This window comes from Cupressus sempervirens, chromosome 10 (assembly GCF_028749045.1).
Source record: "Cupressus sempervirens isolate cs-2001-9-10 chromosome 10, ASM2874904v1, whole genome shotgun sequence".
Lineage (NCBI taxonomy): Eukaryota > Viridiplantae > Streptophyta > Pinopsida > Cupressales > Cupressaceae > Cupressus > Cupressus sempervirens.
Window position 1 is genome coordinate 39,793,356 of NC_143127.1, and position 13,050 is coordinate 39,806,405.

The 13,050-nt window shown below is 37.0% G+C and overlaps 1 protein-coding gene across 1 annotated transcript in view; it reads right to left on the bottom strand.

Annotated features, from left to right (window-relative positions):
• Nucleotides 1-3,756: 3,756 nt before the first annotated feature.
• The window catches only part of LOC149532455 (uncharacterized), a 112,338-nt gene continuing 103,044 nt past the window's right edge, over nucleotides 3,757-13,050 (bottom strand). Inside the window, exons 5-6 of the mRNA XM_089803358.1 lie at nucleotides 4,770-5,028; nucleotides 3,757-4,611 (exon numbers count right to left, since the gene is read on the bottom strand). Coding sequence (XP_089659484.1) covers nucleotides 4,498-4,611; nucleotides 4,770-5,028 — 373 coding nt within the window. The 3' untranslated portion in view covers nucleotides 3,757-4,497. The remainder of the gene's footprint in view (nucleotides 4,612-4,769; nucleotides 5,029-13,050) is intronic.

A 13,050-nucleotide genomic window follows, 5' to 3' on the forward strand; every position in this document is an offset into this window, starting at 1 on the left:
CAATCCTACTGATCTCTTTGGAAAAATCTGTTGTAGAGTTTTTCGTTGATGTTGTATTTCAATTTTGGCTCTTGATCATATTTTTTGAGCTATTTGTTTGTATCCCTCCTCAAGGTTATCATAATCATATATATCACGGTGCACTGCGAATGGGGCTACTCTAGAGAAGGGTCTTGATCTTTTTCTTGTTTTCTTCTTATGATCCAATCGAATGTGACCCTTGCATATCCAAACATGTGATCATATGTGCTCTCATGGTACACTTGGGAAAAGTCATATGTTTGTGAATTACCCAACATCATTCCTAACTTGAATCCTTTTCAACTCATGTGTAATGTCGGGGTGTTTAAGTCAGTCCTATGCTACGTTGGTGACAAGGTCTTGATGTTCTTGGCAACCTTGGCAGGTCTCTAATATTGTTCTATCTAACTAAGCACTAAATTACATGGTGGTGTTTCATTTTAAAGTAACCTCATGCTCAAGCTTGAAAACAAAAATCCTACACCCATCATAATCCCAAAAAATCATATCACAATCCAATCATAAATCTAAATCAGTCCCAAGATCCTAATGAGCATGAAATTCAAATCCCTTAATCCCTCAAGAATCCCTTCTTTCTGGCCAGGGTAAATTTCTTTTCGAGATGCTTCCCAAGCCCCTTTTTCTCTCATGACCACCTTCTCAAGAGGACATCACCCAGACTAACCAACCCTCTTTTCCCGTAGTCTGAACCAACTCTATTGCCTTTTAATTCTTTGCATCATCTATTACTTTAAATGTCTTTGAAATAATGTTACTCTAACACTATGTCAAAGAGGGGTAAAATGTAGACACTTAAATATGATTACACAATTTTGCAATCTAATTTAGTTCTCTTTTAGGGTGTTATTAATTAAAAGTTAAATGTTTAATTAATTTATGTCATGCCACTAGTTTATTTATTTATTTAAGTAAAATCGAATTAGTTATCTAAAATGGAAACCTATAATCAGATAATTAATTAATTCTTCCTTCCTCTACTAATTTAAATAAATACATAAAATTATTTAAATTAATTCCCAAATTCTCCCTTTGGTAAAATAATTCATACTTAATCAATTAGAGCACATGGCTAATAACTTTAACCCTTAGCTAACCATCCTCCAACCACCTAACCATTGGTTTGAACTCATCCCAACCCATTCACAAATACTACCCTCTTAATTAATTGATCATTATTAATAACTAATTAACCCTCCACTCATTCTCGCTCCACCCACTTGCATCCTCCATAAAACCCTACTTGCCTATCAACTATCCTATTCCAACTCTAAACCACCCCCCCCCCCCCCCACCCCCACCCCCACCCCAGAAAAAGTCAACCCTCCCATCACATCTTACACTCTTATTCATATGTTTTAAAGTCTTCCTTAAATGTAAATATTTTTACACATCCCTTACACCCTCATACATCTTTTTCCTCTCCAAGGAATATTCTATTCCATCTCCCATTCTCCAAAACCCTTCCCACTCTCCAAGATGGTCACATTCCTCAATGCATGACCTTACGAGATTTGAGACAATATGCACATTTATGGCATACCTTCCCAAACCCTAATCCCCTCTCAAGCTCTCTCTTTGTGGCACTTGTCACAAGGTTATGGATTTGAGAAAGTACAATCCATGTGCTCTCTCTTCCATAGGTAGAAGGTTTCTAGCAGTCTCATATGTCAGCATTGCATGTCTAGCATCTTTAAAATCCATTCTAAGTTTTCCCATCAAGCATTGTATCCACTATTTTCTTAATCAATCTTTTTATTTGGTGCATCAAAAGGTAGAGAAAGGAATGGAGACAAGGAAAGGTTGGAGGCCACTTGGATGAATGTGGTTAGAAACTATTGGTAGGTAGCAATTTAATTTGTCCAAAAAGTGAAATAACAATTTGTTGGGAAATAGGCATTAGAAGTAATGCAATAAGGTATGTGCATGTGAACAAAGAGATTTGGGACTTTGAGTGTGAAATAATTATCATACAAAATGAAATGATAGAAGTCAAAATGTCACAATAAAGAGGAGTGATGAATATGGTAGGTTCGGTGTTAGTGGATGAACATGGAATACATGATGTGGGATGTGAGTATGATGAAAAGTGTACTTAGGTGTTAGGTTATGCAAAAGAGTAAAGGAAAAGGATGAACAACATGTAAACTTGAAATAGTTGTGGTAGGGGTAATAATACTATGGGATGGACATGTAATGAAGCATACTTGTGATTATGGTACGACTCTAATATTAGCTAAAATAGCAAAATACTATTGATCACATAGGCATCATGATCATGATCATCTTAAGGATTTTCAACATAGACATCTAAAAAGGCTTCACTAGCCAATGGGATGATATAGTAAGGCTAGGATGATTACTTGTTAAAGAGACATAATAATCCCAAGCAGCTTGTGGCAAAATCAAAGCAATATTGTTAATGAGAAAAAATAAGGTACTAAATCGCTCACATTCAAAAAAAAAAATTTAAAAATTACGTTATCTTGAAAATGAAACATATTTTGAAATCCAAGCATAACTAGTTAAGCCCTAATCAAATTTGAAAAATGATAAACCAAACTACAAATCTGAAAACTCTAATCATAAAGAAGGTATAACAAAAGGTCACACCCTAATTGATTCCTTTTTATATAAATCTAGGTGAATTCAAGGAATGTCCAATTCACCAATTAACCTATATTCCATTATTTTGAAAGATCTCAGAATTGATAATTGAAATAATATTTTTTTCAATTAAATTCAAACAATAGGTTAGTGTAGCTCTTGATTCAAAAACAACACGTGGAAGATGATGTCCACAATCAATTCACCACAACAAAAAATCTTGCATTTCTGATTTGCTCTCTATCTCAAAATCATAACAAACTCAAAATTCTTCACCAGGCATCCTACCAAATGGCTCAAGGTCAACCCTAAGCATCCTCAATAGTCGAAATTCGAAGTAAACCTAAAGCAAGCATTCAATAATTAAAAGTGAAAGCCACAGTGTGTAAACAAGACGAGTAATCTTCCAATAGGTGAATATTGAATGGAAAAGTCAAGCAATGCCATGCAACTGATACGATCAGCAGTGTCGGGTTACTGTTGGCATTTTTTAAAGGACACAATCCATGGGTAAATACAAGCAGTGAAAACCTCTTGAGCTGGTGATTAGTTTTGATTACATACACAGAAGGAATGACAGAAGAATAAGCTCTATCCATGTATGGCTTTAACGTGGTACTCTTAGAAGTTGGGTGATTGTTTTTTGTTGATAAGTTGAAGTTCGGTGATTGTTAAAATATAACATATTTGTTGATTTTCTCTTTTTAAACATTTCTTATTCCTACAGTAAGAAACATTTCAGCTCCCTAAAGAAGTAAATGTTTATAGTGCAATCACTAGAAAATATCACAATTTTAACAGAGTATGGAGCACGGCCAATTACAATAGTGAAACTACTTCAAATTCTTTGCAAATGGGATTCTGCTGATAATAATTGTGCCAGTTTTGAAATGCTTAATGTTCTATCATCTTGAGGTATAATACTCTAAATGAATAAAGAAATTGTATTTTAGGTTAAATCAACTGGATTGAGGATCTGAACAATGCAGCTCAAAAATACAGCTCTCAAGTCTTTCCGCTTTTTCAAATCAATGTAGAAAAATTTAGAGTATATTTCAGCGACAAACAATTGAAATATAGGAATCCACTGAAGTTCGAAACAAGTAAGAATTGACCAAAATATGCAAGTGGATATATTTGTATTTTCAAGATATAAAAATTTTACGTACAATATTACAAGTCCCAGAAATGCCATATCCAGGAAGTCACAAGGTATAAATTTGGAAAAGTCTATTTATTTCTGCAGCCAATATCAGTTTCTACAGAGCCTGGTTGCAGATCATTTTTGGTAGAGCCTCTAGAATTTCGGTGGAATCTTCTCCTATTAGATTAATTTGTGGGCTGGAATTGCCACTTTTCCAGCATACCAGCACTATATACCAAAATAACATGTTTGTGGTATCTAATGATCAAACTACCTACTATCCCACATGGGGATACCCCCAAGAAGTACAAAATAGCTTTCTCAAAGACCATCCGTTCCTCTGCATAACTTGCATCCAAATCCTTTCAAAAAAAATCCTTTGTACTTGATAGGGGCGCTGCCACTGAGAAAAACTGTATTTGCCCCATGGAAAAATTTTCAATGCCAATATGTTATACAGCAGTGAGCTGGGGACCTGCTTTTCCTTTTTGATCTAAACCTCAAGCTCACAATAGTCTTTATTGCAATGTTACATAGCTAAATGCTTCATTTTTACATGCCATACAAATGATGGTAGAAATAACAAATTACTAAGCTCCAAAAAATAGTTACTGCCGCTAAAACAACAATTTGACAGCACACCCATCCTTTCTCCTGTAATTGTCAATATATCTTCCAAAAATGTTAATATTACATACTGATAAATATTATTTCTTCAAATTGGTACGGGAAAGAATCCGTTTTCCATACGGGCAGCTCCGCAAAGTTGGTAAGTGTGGTCGAATTGCTTCAACCAATGCAGCATGAACTGCCACCTGGTTCTGTACAAACAAAAGATGAAAGCAACTTTTAAATTACAATGCAACAATCTAACCTAGTGAGAAGATCAAGAATGCTTCATCAGGTAGTTTCTCTCCCTCTTATTGGTTTATAAAGGACAATAAGAATGAGGAAAAATGAATGTCAAGGGAAAGCACACCTTTGAAGCGCCCAAAGCTGACTGGACAACATAATTACCATAAGCATCCTGTAAAAGTTCCCCAAGTTGGGAACTATTTAACAGCTCCTGAATTATAGCTGCACGGTGCTCTTCTTGACCTTCCTTAAGACATTTCTCCACAACATTACTGCTGAACTTTTGCATTGAAAGCATTGCATAGTGACCTTTAAGTTGAGCAATGACCTTCGCAGTTGCCCATGGGATTCCAAATTCCAAAATATACTGGACAACATAATTTCTGTAAAACCGAAAAAAAAAAACTTTAAGCATAACTGTCATATTCATTAAAACACGCTCAAATTATGAGCACCTTTATTCTTTAAAAGCACATGTTCATTATGCCAGTTTCTAGTTTCAATAACAAGAAGAAAAAATTTATGGGGATCCTATAAGTATTTTTGTTGGATGAATTACATTTGAACATACAGCAACAATAAATGCATGATGTTTATCTACTCTTTACATCCCATACACATTCTTGTGATTAAATATAATTGAAATATTTTTCTTGATGAAGTTTTATTCAACCACTGAATAATCTGAAAAAGACAACCTATGAAACACTATCTGCAAAATGCTGGTGGCAACTAGCCATACTCATTCTATTTATGAAGGAATGCATACTAACTTCTATATTAGATATTTAAGCCTTATTTTTATTTTGACAAGAGCTGAGCTTTGTCAATAACAATCTGCATAAGGGAGAAGACCTAGGCTACTTGAGTTCTGGTCCAGTTCACCCCAGGTCAAGCTCTGGATGCAGTCCCCTGTGGTTTTGGACAGGGTGCAGATTTTAGCCCACAGACTGTGGGTTCGGTTTGCTTAACCCGAGGCAAACTTGGGAGGTTATGTAGCAACCTATGGCAGAATCAGAAAAGTCTTTGGCATGAACTTTTTATTTTTTGACTTAACTCTTTTGCTTTGGCTTTTTTTGGTCAACACCTCCTAACCCTAAATATGGCCACTAAAAACACTAACAAATTGAACACCTATTTCATTTATACATTTGTGAATGAAAAACAAAACTTCTTGCCTCCGTCACTGAACTTTCTTGTTTGCTTGTCATTACTCAAGGAGAGTTAAAGGTTGATTGTTGCATGCTGTAAGCTGATTTGCGTGCTGTTCCAATATGGTTGCAAGTGTTGAGAACTTCTCAAAGAATTCAGAGGAAAATTTCAAATAAGTGGTAGGTTGTTTTTTGTCTTTGTTTTTTTCCTTCACATTTCATTTCACAAAATGAAATGAAATAAAATCTCTACTTTTGTTTCATTTTTTTTATATCTGTTTGTGGTTTTGTATTTTGTTTATAGATTCATTGAAGGCGAGTGCTTCCACGTCTGAGAATTTCCAGCTCAAAACAGACCTGAACTATTAGAATAATATTTAGTTAACAGTAAATATTGTAATATTAAGTCTAGTTAGTTTATAAATTACTCTTTCTGTTATTGATCGTTTCTTTAGAAACATTATCAATGTAATTTCCTATATGCACATTTCACTCTTTAAATAATATCAAACAATTACCATTGTGGCATGGTATTGAAACGACAGATTATTTTTTGAAAAAAAATGATAATCCTAAGAATTTCACAAAAGTTTAGTGCAAATTTCTATCTGCGATTCGTGGGTAGTTTTTTAATCAGATCACGAGCTTCTGCAGTTTTGCGATCTCAATTTCATGCTCATCCTAGTCAAGGCTTTCTAGGTTTCCATTTGTTACAAATCATGTTCAAGATTATTACTGCTCACATTTTTCTTTCAACGATGTCATTTTCTCTGCGCATGTCAGCTCAAAAGATTCTGTTTTTTGTTTCAAAGCCTGAATGGAGTTATTTTTCATCCAAGGCATACAACAACTCTCTGCTTCTATGGCTGAGTTTATGCAATTTTAGGTGTGATTTTCACACATTTTTGCCTCATTCTTAACTTCATGGAAATTTGCAAGGTTGTGATGCATTTTTTCAGTATTAAAGAAAATCATGTTTCTTTAACATGATGATGCTTACCCAAAATCTGCAAGGGTTTTTGCATAATTTTTGAATACTCTCTAATGTTTTCACTCCTATTCTTTTTGTTTGCCATTTCTTCACCTTGACCTAGGATTTTGGGTAATAGTTACGAACAAAGTAACAAGAATCGGAATCGGATCGAAATCAGCAAGGCCGAATCAAATCGTGAATCGGCCATGAATCGGAATCGAATCGGCCATGAATCGGAAAATTTAAAAAACCTTTGAAATTTAGTGAGTAACTTATTTCATAAACCCTTTATCGCTGATTCGATTCACCGATTCACAAAAAATCGTTTGGCTTGAATTGAATCGCCAAATCGCGTGAATCGCATGAATCACCGTGATTCTTGGAACTATGGTTACGAATAGTGATGTTGAGCTCTTTGCTATTTATCTTAGATGGCTTCTTCTAGCAGATCCATTCTCCCACTCCCTTGCTTGTGCCTCCACCTCGTTCTCCTGCCTCTCAGCTGCATTGTTGTCCTTCCCCTGTTCCATTGCACAACCCCCCCCCCCCCCCCCGCCAGTGCTCCCCTTCCAAGCTTAGGCATTCTTGTCCTATGAACCATTGGTATGATGACTATAAGGATTTTCACTCTCGCCTCTACCTTGCCTTTACCCACCATCACCCATCCGTTCCCTACTTGTAGTTGCCCTATCGCATGCTCTGTCATTAATGCTTTTTCATTCCCCAAAGTAGATTTTCCCTTCACTCCTTCCGTTCTCCCAAGTTGTTCTAGCATATTTTATTTCCTCATCACTCCCCCCTCCCCCATGAGCTTGTGCAAAGCACCTTATTTTCCCATGTCTCCACTCTGTATGATACCCCCGACCAGTCTCTTGTCTAGTCCACCCCCACTTCTACGTACCACCTTTTTCACTTGTTTGATTGTTTTGGAGGCTATCAAAAATATGAATACTAGAAGGGTTGTTGATGAGGAGGGTTTTCAAGGTGAGCTCTTCAAGCATGGTGCAATTGTTCTTTGTTCCCATCTCTTTGAACTCTTCAAATTGAGCGGTTTATTTGGGCTTCCCTCTTGGTCCCATCATATTATCCATCTAATTCATAAGGTGGGCCCAACATCCGACCTCGCTAACTCCAAGATTATTATGATCAGCCACACTTTCTCAAAGTTGTATGCTACAGTTCTTAATATCCTTCTTTCCAGAGAGCTTGATCAACGCTAGGCTAGGGCCAGCAAGCTGGCAGGTTTCGCACAAGATTATTAGACTATGGACCACATCTTGACTCTTTGCACTATCATTGAGGAGGCTTGATCTCATTCCTCAAAGGTCTATTGCTACTTTTTTGACTTCCAGAAAGACTTTAACACGGTCCCTCGATGGACACTTTTTCAGAGACTTCGTGAAATCGGCATCTCAAACCAACTTATCACTGCCATTAAGAGGCTTTATATCATATGAGTTGGTCCCAGGTCATCTTAGGACTCCCACTGACTTCTCCAACTTCATTAGTAGCATCACTGGGGTGAAGCAGGGGTGTCCCTTATCTCTTGATGAGCTTGAGGATTTCCTTCGTGAGCACCTTCCTGTGGGTGATGGTTGCCTTCTTCAGCATGTGTTAGTTCACATCTTGCTTTTCGCAAATGATATAGTTCTTTTGGCCTCCTCCCCTGAACGCTTATAGTGATTGTTGGACAGCTTCACTTCCTTGTATGATTTGAGATGGTTGACCATGAACTTGAGTAAGACCAAGGTAATGGTCTTTATTTGCCTTAAGACTACCTATCTTCACTTTTCCTTTAGTGGCTCTAAGATTAGATTGTCTCATCTTATACATACTTGGGGTCAAGTTCTTTGGGTCCCCTTTCAGTTTGAGGCCCGCTATTCAAACGCATATTTGCAAGGGGTTTGAGTCATTTTCTCTTCTTGAGAGACAATGCTTTAGGAATCACTTCCAAGACATCTTGTCCGAGATAAAACTTCTTGACACTCTTGTGCGTTCCACGATTCTCTATGGTTTGATGGTTTAGGGGCCTTCTCTTCTAGAGTCAGACTGGGCTTAAATGAATATGACAATTATTTTGGAAGGTAGTTAGAAGTTCAACAACCACAACTGACACACCTAGAAACAGTGGATGATAACAATTTTGAGGTTTGATAACTTAACCAAATTATTTTGGGCAAATCTACTCATCTTGCAGGGTTGTGTTCGGGTTAGGACAAATTTAATGAGCAGAATCAAGAAGTTGTGATGCTAATTAAATTGTCAATCATTGACAATCAACTACCACAGGTACTTTCAAGTTAAACAAATATTGAAATATAGGAATATTTGAAAGGCCTACATGAAACATTTGATAAGATCCATGTGTTTTTTCTAAAGAATATGCTTATCTTGATCATGATAGATGAGAGGATATCCCTACTAGAGCTTCCCACAAAAATAAGAACATTTGTGATCAGTTGGAGGCAATTGGTAGAACAATTGAGGAAGAAGAAATGGTAGTAATCATTTAAAAAGTCTACCAAAGTCTTATGATCACTTTATTGAGACACTCAATAGTACCTCAATTGATGTTGACTTGAAGTTTCCAAATCTTCACACCAAACGTTTGCAGCAAGATCGATGGAGACAACAATTCGATGGTAGTGCTAATTCAACCTCTGCAAAAAACTTGCTTTCACAAGACAAAGGTAACACTTAGTTCTCTTAGCAAAAAGACACAAGTCAATCCTAGAGCAGCTCCAAGAAGAACATTTTGTGTAGTTATTGCCACAAGTATAGTCACATGAAGAAAGACTATTGGCACCATTTAGCTTATGAACAAAAGAAGCAAGGAGTACCTCAACAAGAGGCCAATGTAGCAGAGCATGTTGAGCACACTGAATAGGACTCAATTTTTTATGCCTATATGGCCAAATGCCTAACAGATCACATCAAATCGTCTAATTGGTACCTCAACTCAAGTGCTTCTCGACACTTTACTGATCAGCTTAATCGGTTCACTAGTTACACACCTTTTATTGATTCAATAATTTTTGGAGAAGAGTTTACTATTGTCGAAAACGGTATTGCACAAATTCAATTTGTATGGAGGAATTTATTTTCCTCAGCGTTCGAGGCATGGAACTCCAGCTCCTCTTTGTTAGTCAAATTATGAGACACTCCTCAGCTAGATGCGGTATCCAGTTCACACAAATGTAATATTGTTGATCGAGAGACTTGCACTACACATGTTGTGGGTATTGAGGATCCTGGTCTTTATAAACTCACTAACATTAGTGATTCTCAAGAGCATGCCATGGCAGCCAAAAAAATGTCCACCAAAAATCTCTGGTATCACCGGAATGGACATTTAAACATACAAAATCTCTCTTTGGCTAGTTCAGAAGGATCTGGTTGTTGGTTTACTTGGGATTCACTCAATATTATGGAGTTTGTAGAGCTTACCAAGTTGGAAAGCAACATCAAACTCCATTTTCAATGGCGATTCTTGGCAAACTTCCAAGGTATTATAAAAGAATTTGATGGTAGTTCAAGCTCCACAAAGTAGGTCTTTACAACAAACTTGCCTATGCAAGACAAAGGGAGCACTTAGTTCTCTTAGCACAAAAGCCCTAGTCAAAGAATAGCTCCAAGAAGAACGTTTTGTGTAGTTACAGCCACAAGTATAGTCATATGAAGAAAGACTATTGGCACCGTATGGCTTTTGAATAGAAGAAGCAAGGAGGATCTCAACAAAAGGCCAACGTAGCAAAGCACATTGAGGACACTGAATAGTAGTCTATGTTTTATGCCTTAATGGAAAAATGCCTAGTAGATCACATAAAATTGTCTACTTGGTACCACAACTCAAGTGCTTCTCAATACTTTACTGATCATCGAGATTGGCTCACTAGTTAGTCACCATTCATTGATTCGGTAATTTTTGAAGAGTTTACTATTGTCGAAAACAGTAATGCACAAATTCAATTTGGACAAAGGGATTTAGTTTTCCTCACTGTATACAACGTTCCCTCTTTGTTAGTTAGATTTAGAGACACTCCTCAACTAGATGCGATATCTAGTTCACACAAATGCAATGGTGTTGATCAAGAGACTTGCACTATACATGTTCTGGGTATTGAGGATAGTGGTCTTTAGACACTCAATGACATTAGTGATTCTCAAAAGCATGCCATGGCAGCCGAAAGTTCTTCCCTCAGCAATCTTTGGCATTAGTGGAATGGACATTGAAACATAGACTATCTCTCTTAGCTAGTTCAAGAGAATTTGGAAGTTGGCTTACTTGGGATTCACTCAAAATTATGGTGTTGTGGAGCTTGTTGGGTTGGAAAACAACATCAAACTCCATTTTCCGATGGCAATTTATCGAAAACTTCCAAGGTATTATAATAGAATTCGATGGTAGTGTTAGTTCAACCTCCACAAAATTGGCCTTTACAACAAACTTGCTTGCTCAAGACAAAGGGAACACTTAGTTATCTTAGCCGAAAGGCTCAAGTCAATCCCAGGACAGCTCCAAGAAGAACATTTTGCGTAGTTATTGCCACAAGTATAGTCACATGAAGAAAGACTATTGGCGCCATTTGGCTTCTCAACAAAAGAAGCAAGAAGTATCTAATCAGGAGACCAATGTAGCAGAGCACATTGAGGACACTTGAGTAGGAGTCTACTTTTTATGCTTTTAAAGCCAAATACCTAGCATATCACATCAAATTGTCTACTTAGTACCTCAACTCAAGTGCTTCTTGACACTTTATTGATCATCGAGATTGGCTCACTAGTTACACACCATTCATTGACTCGGTAATTTTTGTAGAAGAGTATACTATTGTTAGAAAGGGTAATCCACAAATTCAATTTGGATGGAGGAATTTAATTTTTCTCGTTGTATACAACATTCCAGGCATGGAACTCAACCTCCTCTTTGTTAGATTATGAGACACTCCTCAGCTACATGCGGTATCCAATTCACACAAATGCAATGGTATTGATTAGGAGACTTGCACTATACATGTTGTGGGTATTGAGGATAGTGATCTTTAGAGACTCAATGACATTAGTGATTCTCAAAAGCAAGCCATAGCAGCCAAAAGTTCTTCCCTCAGCAATCTTTGGCATTAGTGGAACAGACATCTAAACATACACTATCTCTCTTAGCTAGTTCAAGAGGATCTGGTTGTTTGCTTACTTGGGATTCACTCAAAATTATGGAGTTTGTGGAGCTTGTCATGTTGGAAAGCAGCATCAGACTCCATTTTCCGATGGTGATTCATGGTGAACTTTCAAATTATTATAACAAATTCCGATGGTGGTACTATTTCAACCTCCATAGAATAGGCCTTTACAGAAAACCCACTTGCTCAAGACAAAGGGAACACTTGGTTCTCTTAGCAGAAAGGCCCAAATCAATCCTAGGATAGCTCTAAGAAAAACATTGTGTAGTTATTGCCACAAGTATACTCACATGAAGAAAGACTATTGGCACCATTTGGCATCTGAACAAATGAAGCAAGGAGGATCTCAACAAGATGCCAATGTAATACAACACATTGTTTTATGCCTCTATGGCCAAATGCCTAGCTCATCACATCAAATTGTCTACTTGGTACCTCAACTCAAGTTCTTCTCAACACTTTACTGATCATCGAAATTGGTTCACTAGTTACACACCATTCATTGATTTAGTAATTTTTGGAGAAGAGTATACTGTTTTTGGATAGGGTAAAGCACAAATTCAATTTGGATGAAGGAATTTAATTTTCCTCATAGTATACAACATTCCAGGCATGGAACTCAACCTCATCTTTGTTGATCAGATTTTGAGACACTCATCAGCTAGATGTGGTATCTAGTTCACACAAATGCAATGTTGTTGATTGAGAGACTTGTACTACACATGTTGTGGGATTTGAGGATCGTGGTCTTTATAGACTCATTAACGTTGGTGATTCTTAAGAGCATGTCATGGCAGCTGAAAATTCTTCCCTCAGCAATCTATGGCATCAGCAGAATGGACATCTAAACATACGCCATCTCTCTTGATTTTTGGCTTACTTGGGATTCAATCAAAATTATGGAGTTTGTGGAGCTTGTCAGGTTGGAAAGCAGCATCAGACTCCATTTTTTGATGGCGATTCTTAGCAAACTTCCAAGGTATTATAACATACCTTGATGGTAGTGCCAGTTCAACCTCCACAAAATAAGCCTTTACAACAAATTTGCCTACTCAAGACAAAGGGAACACTTGGTTCTCTTAGCACAAATGCCCAAGTCAATCC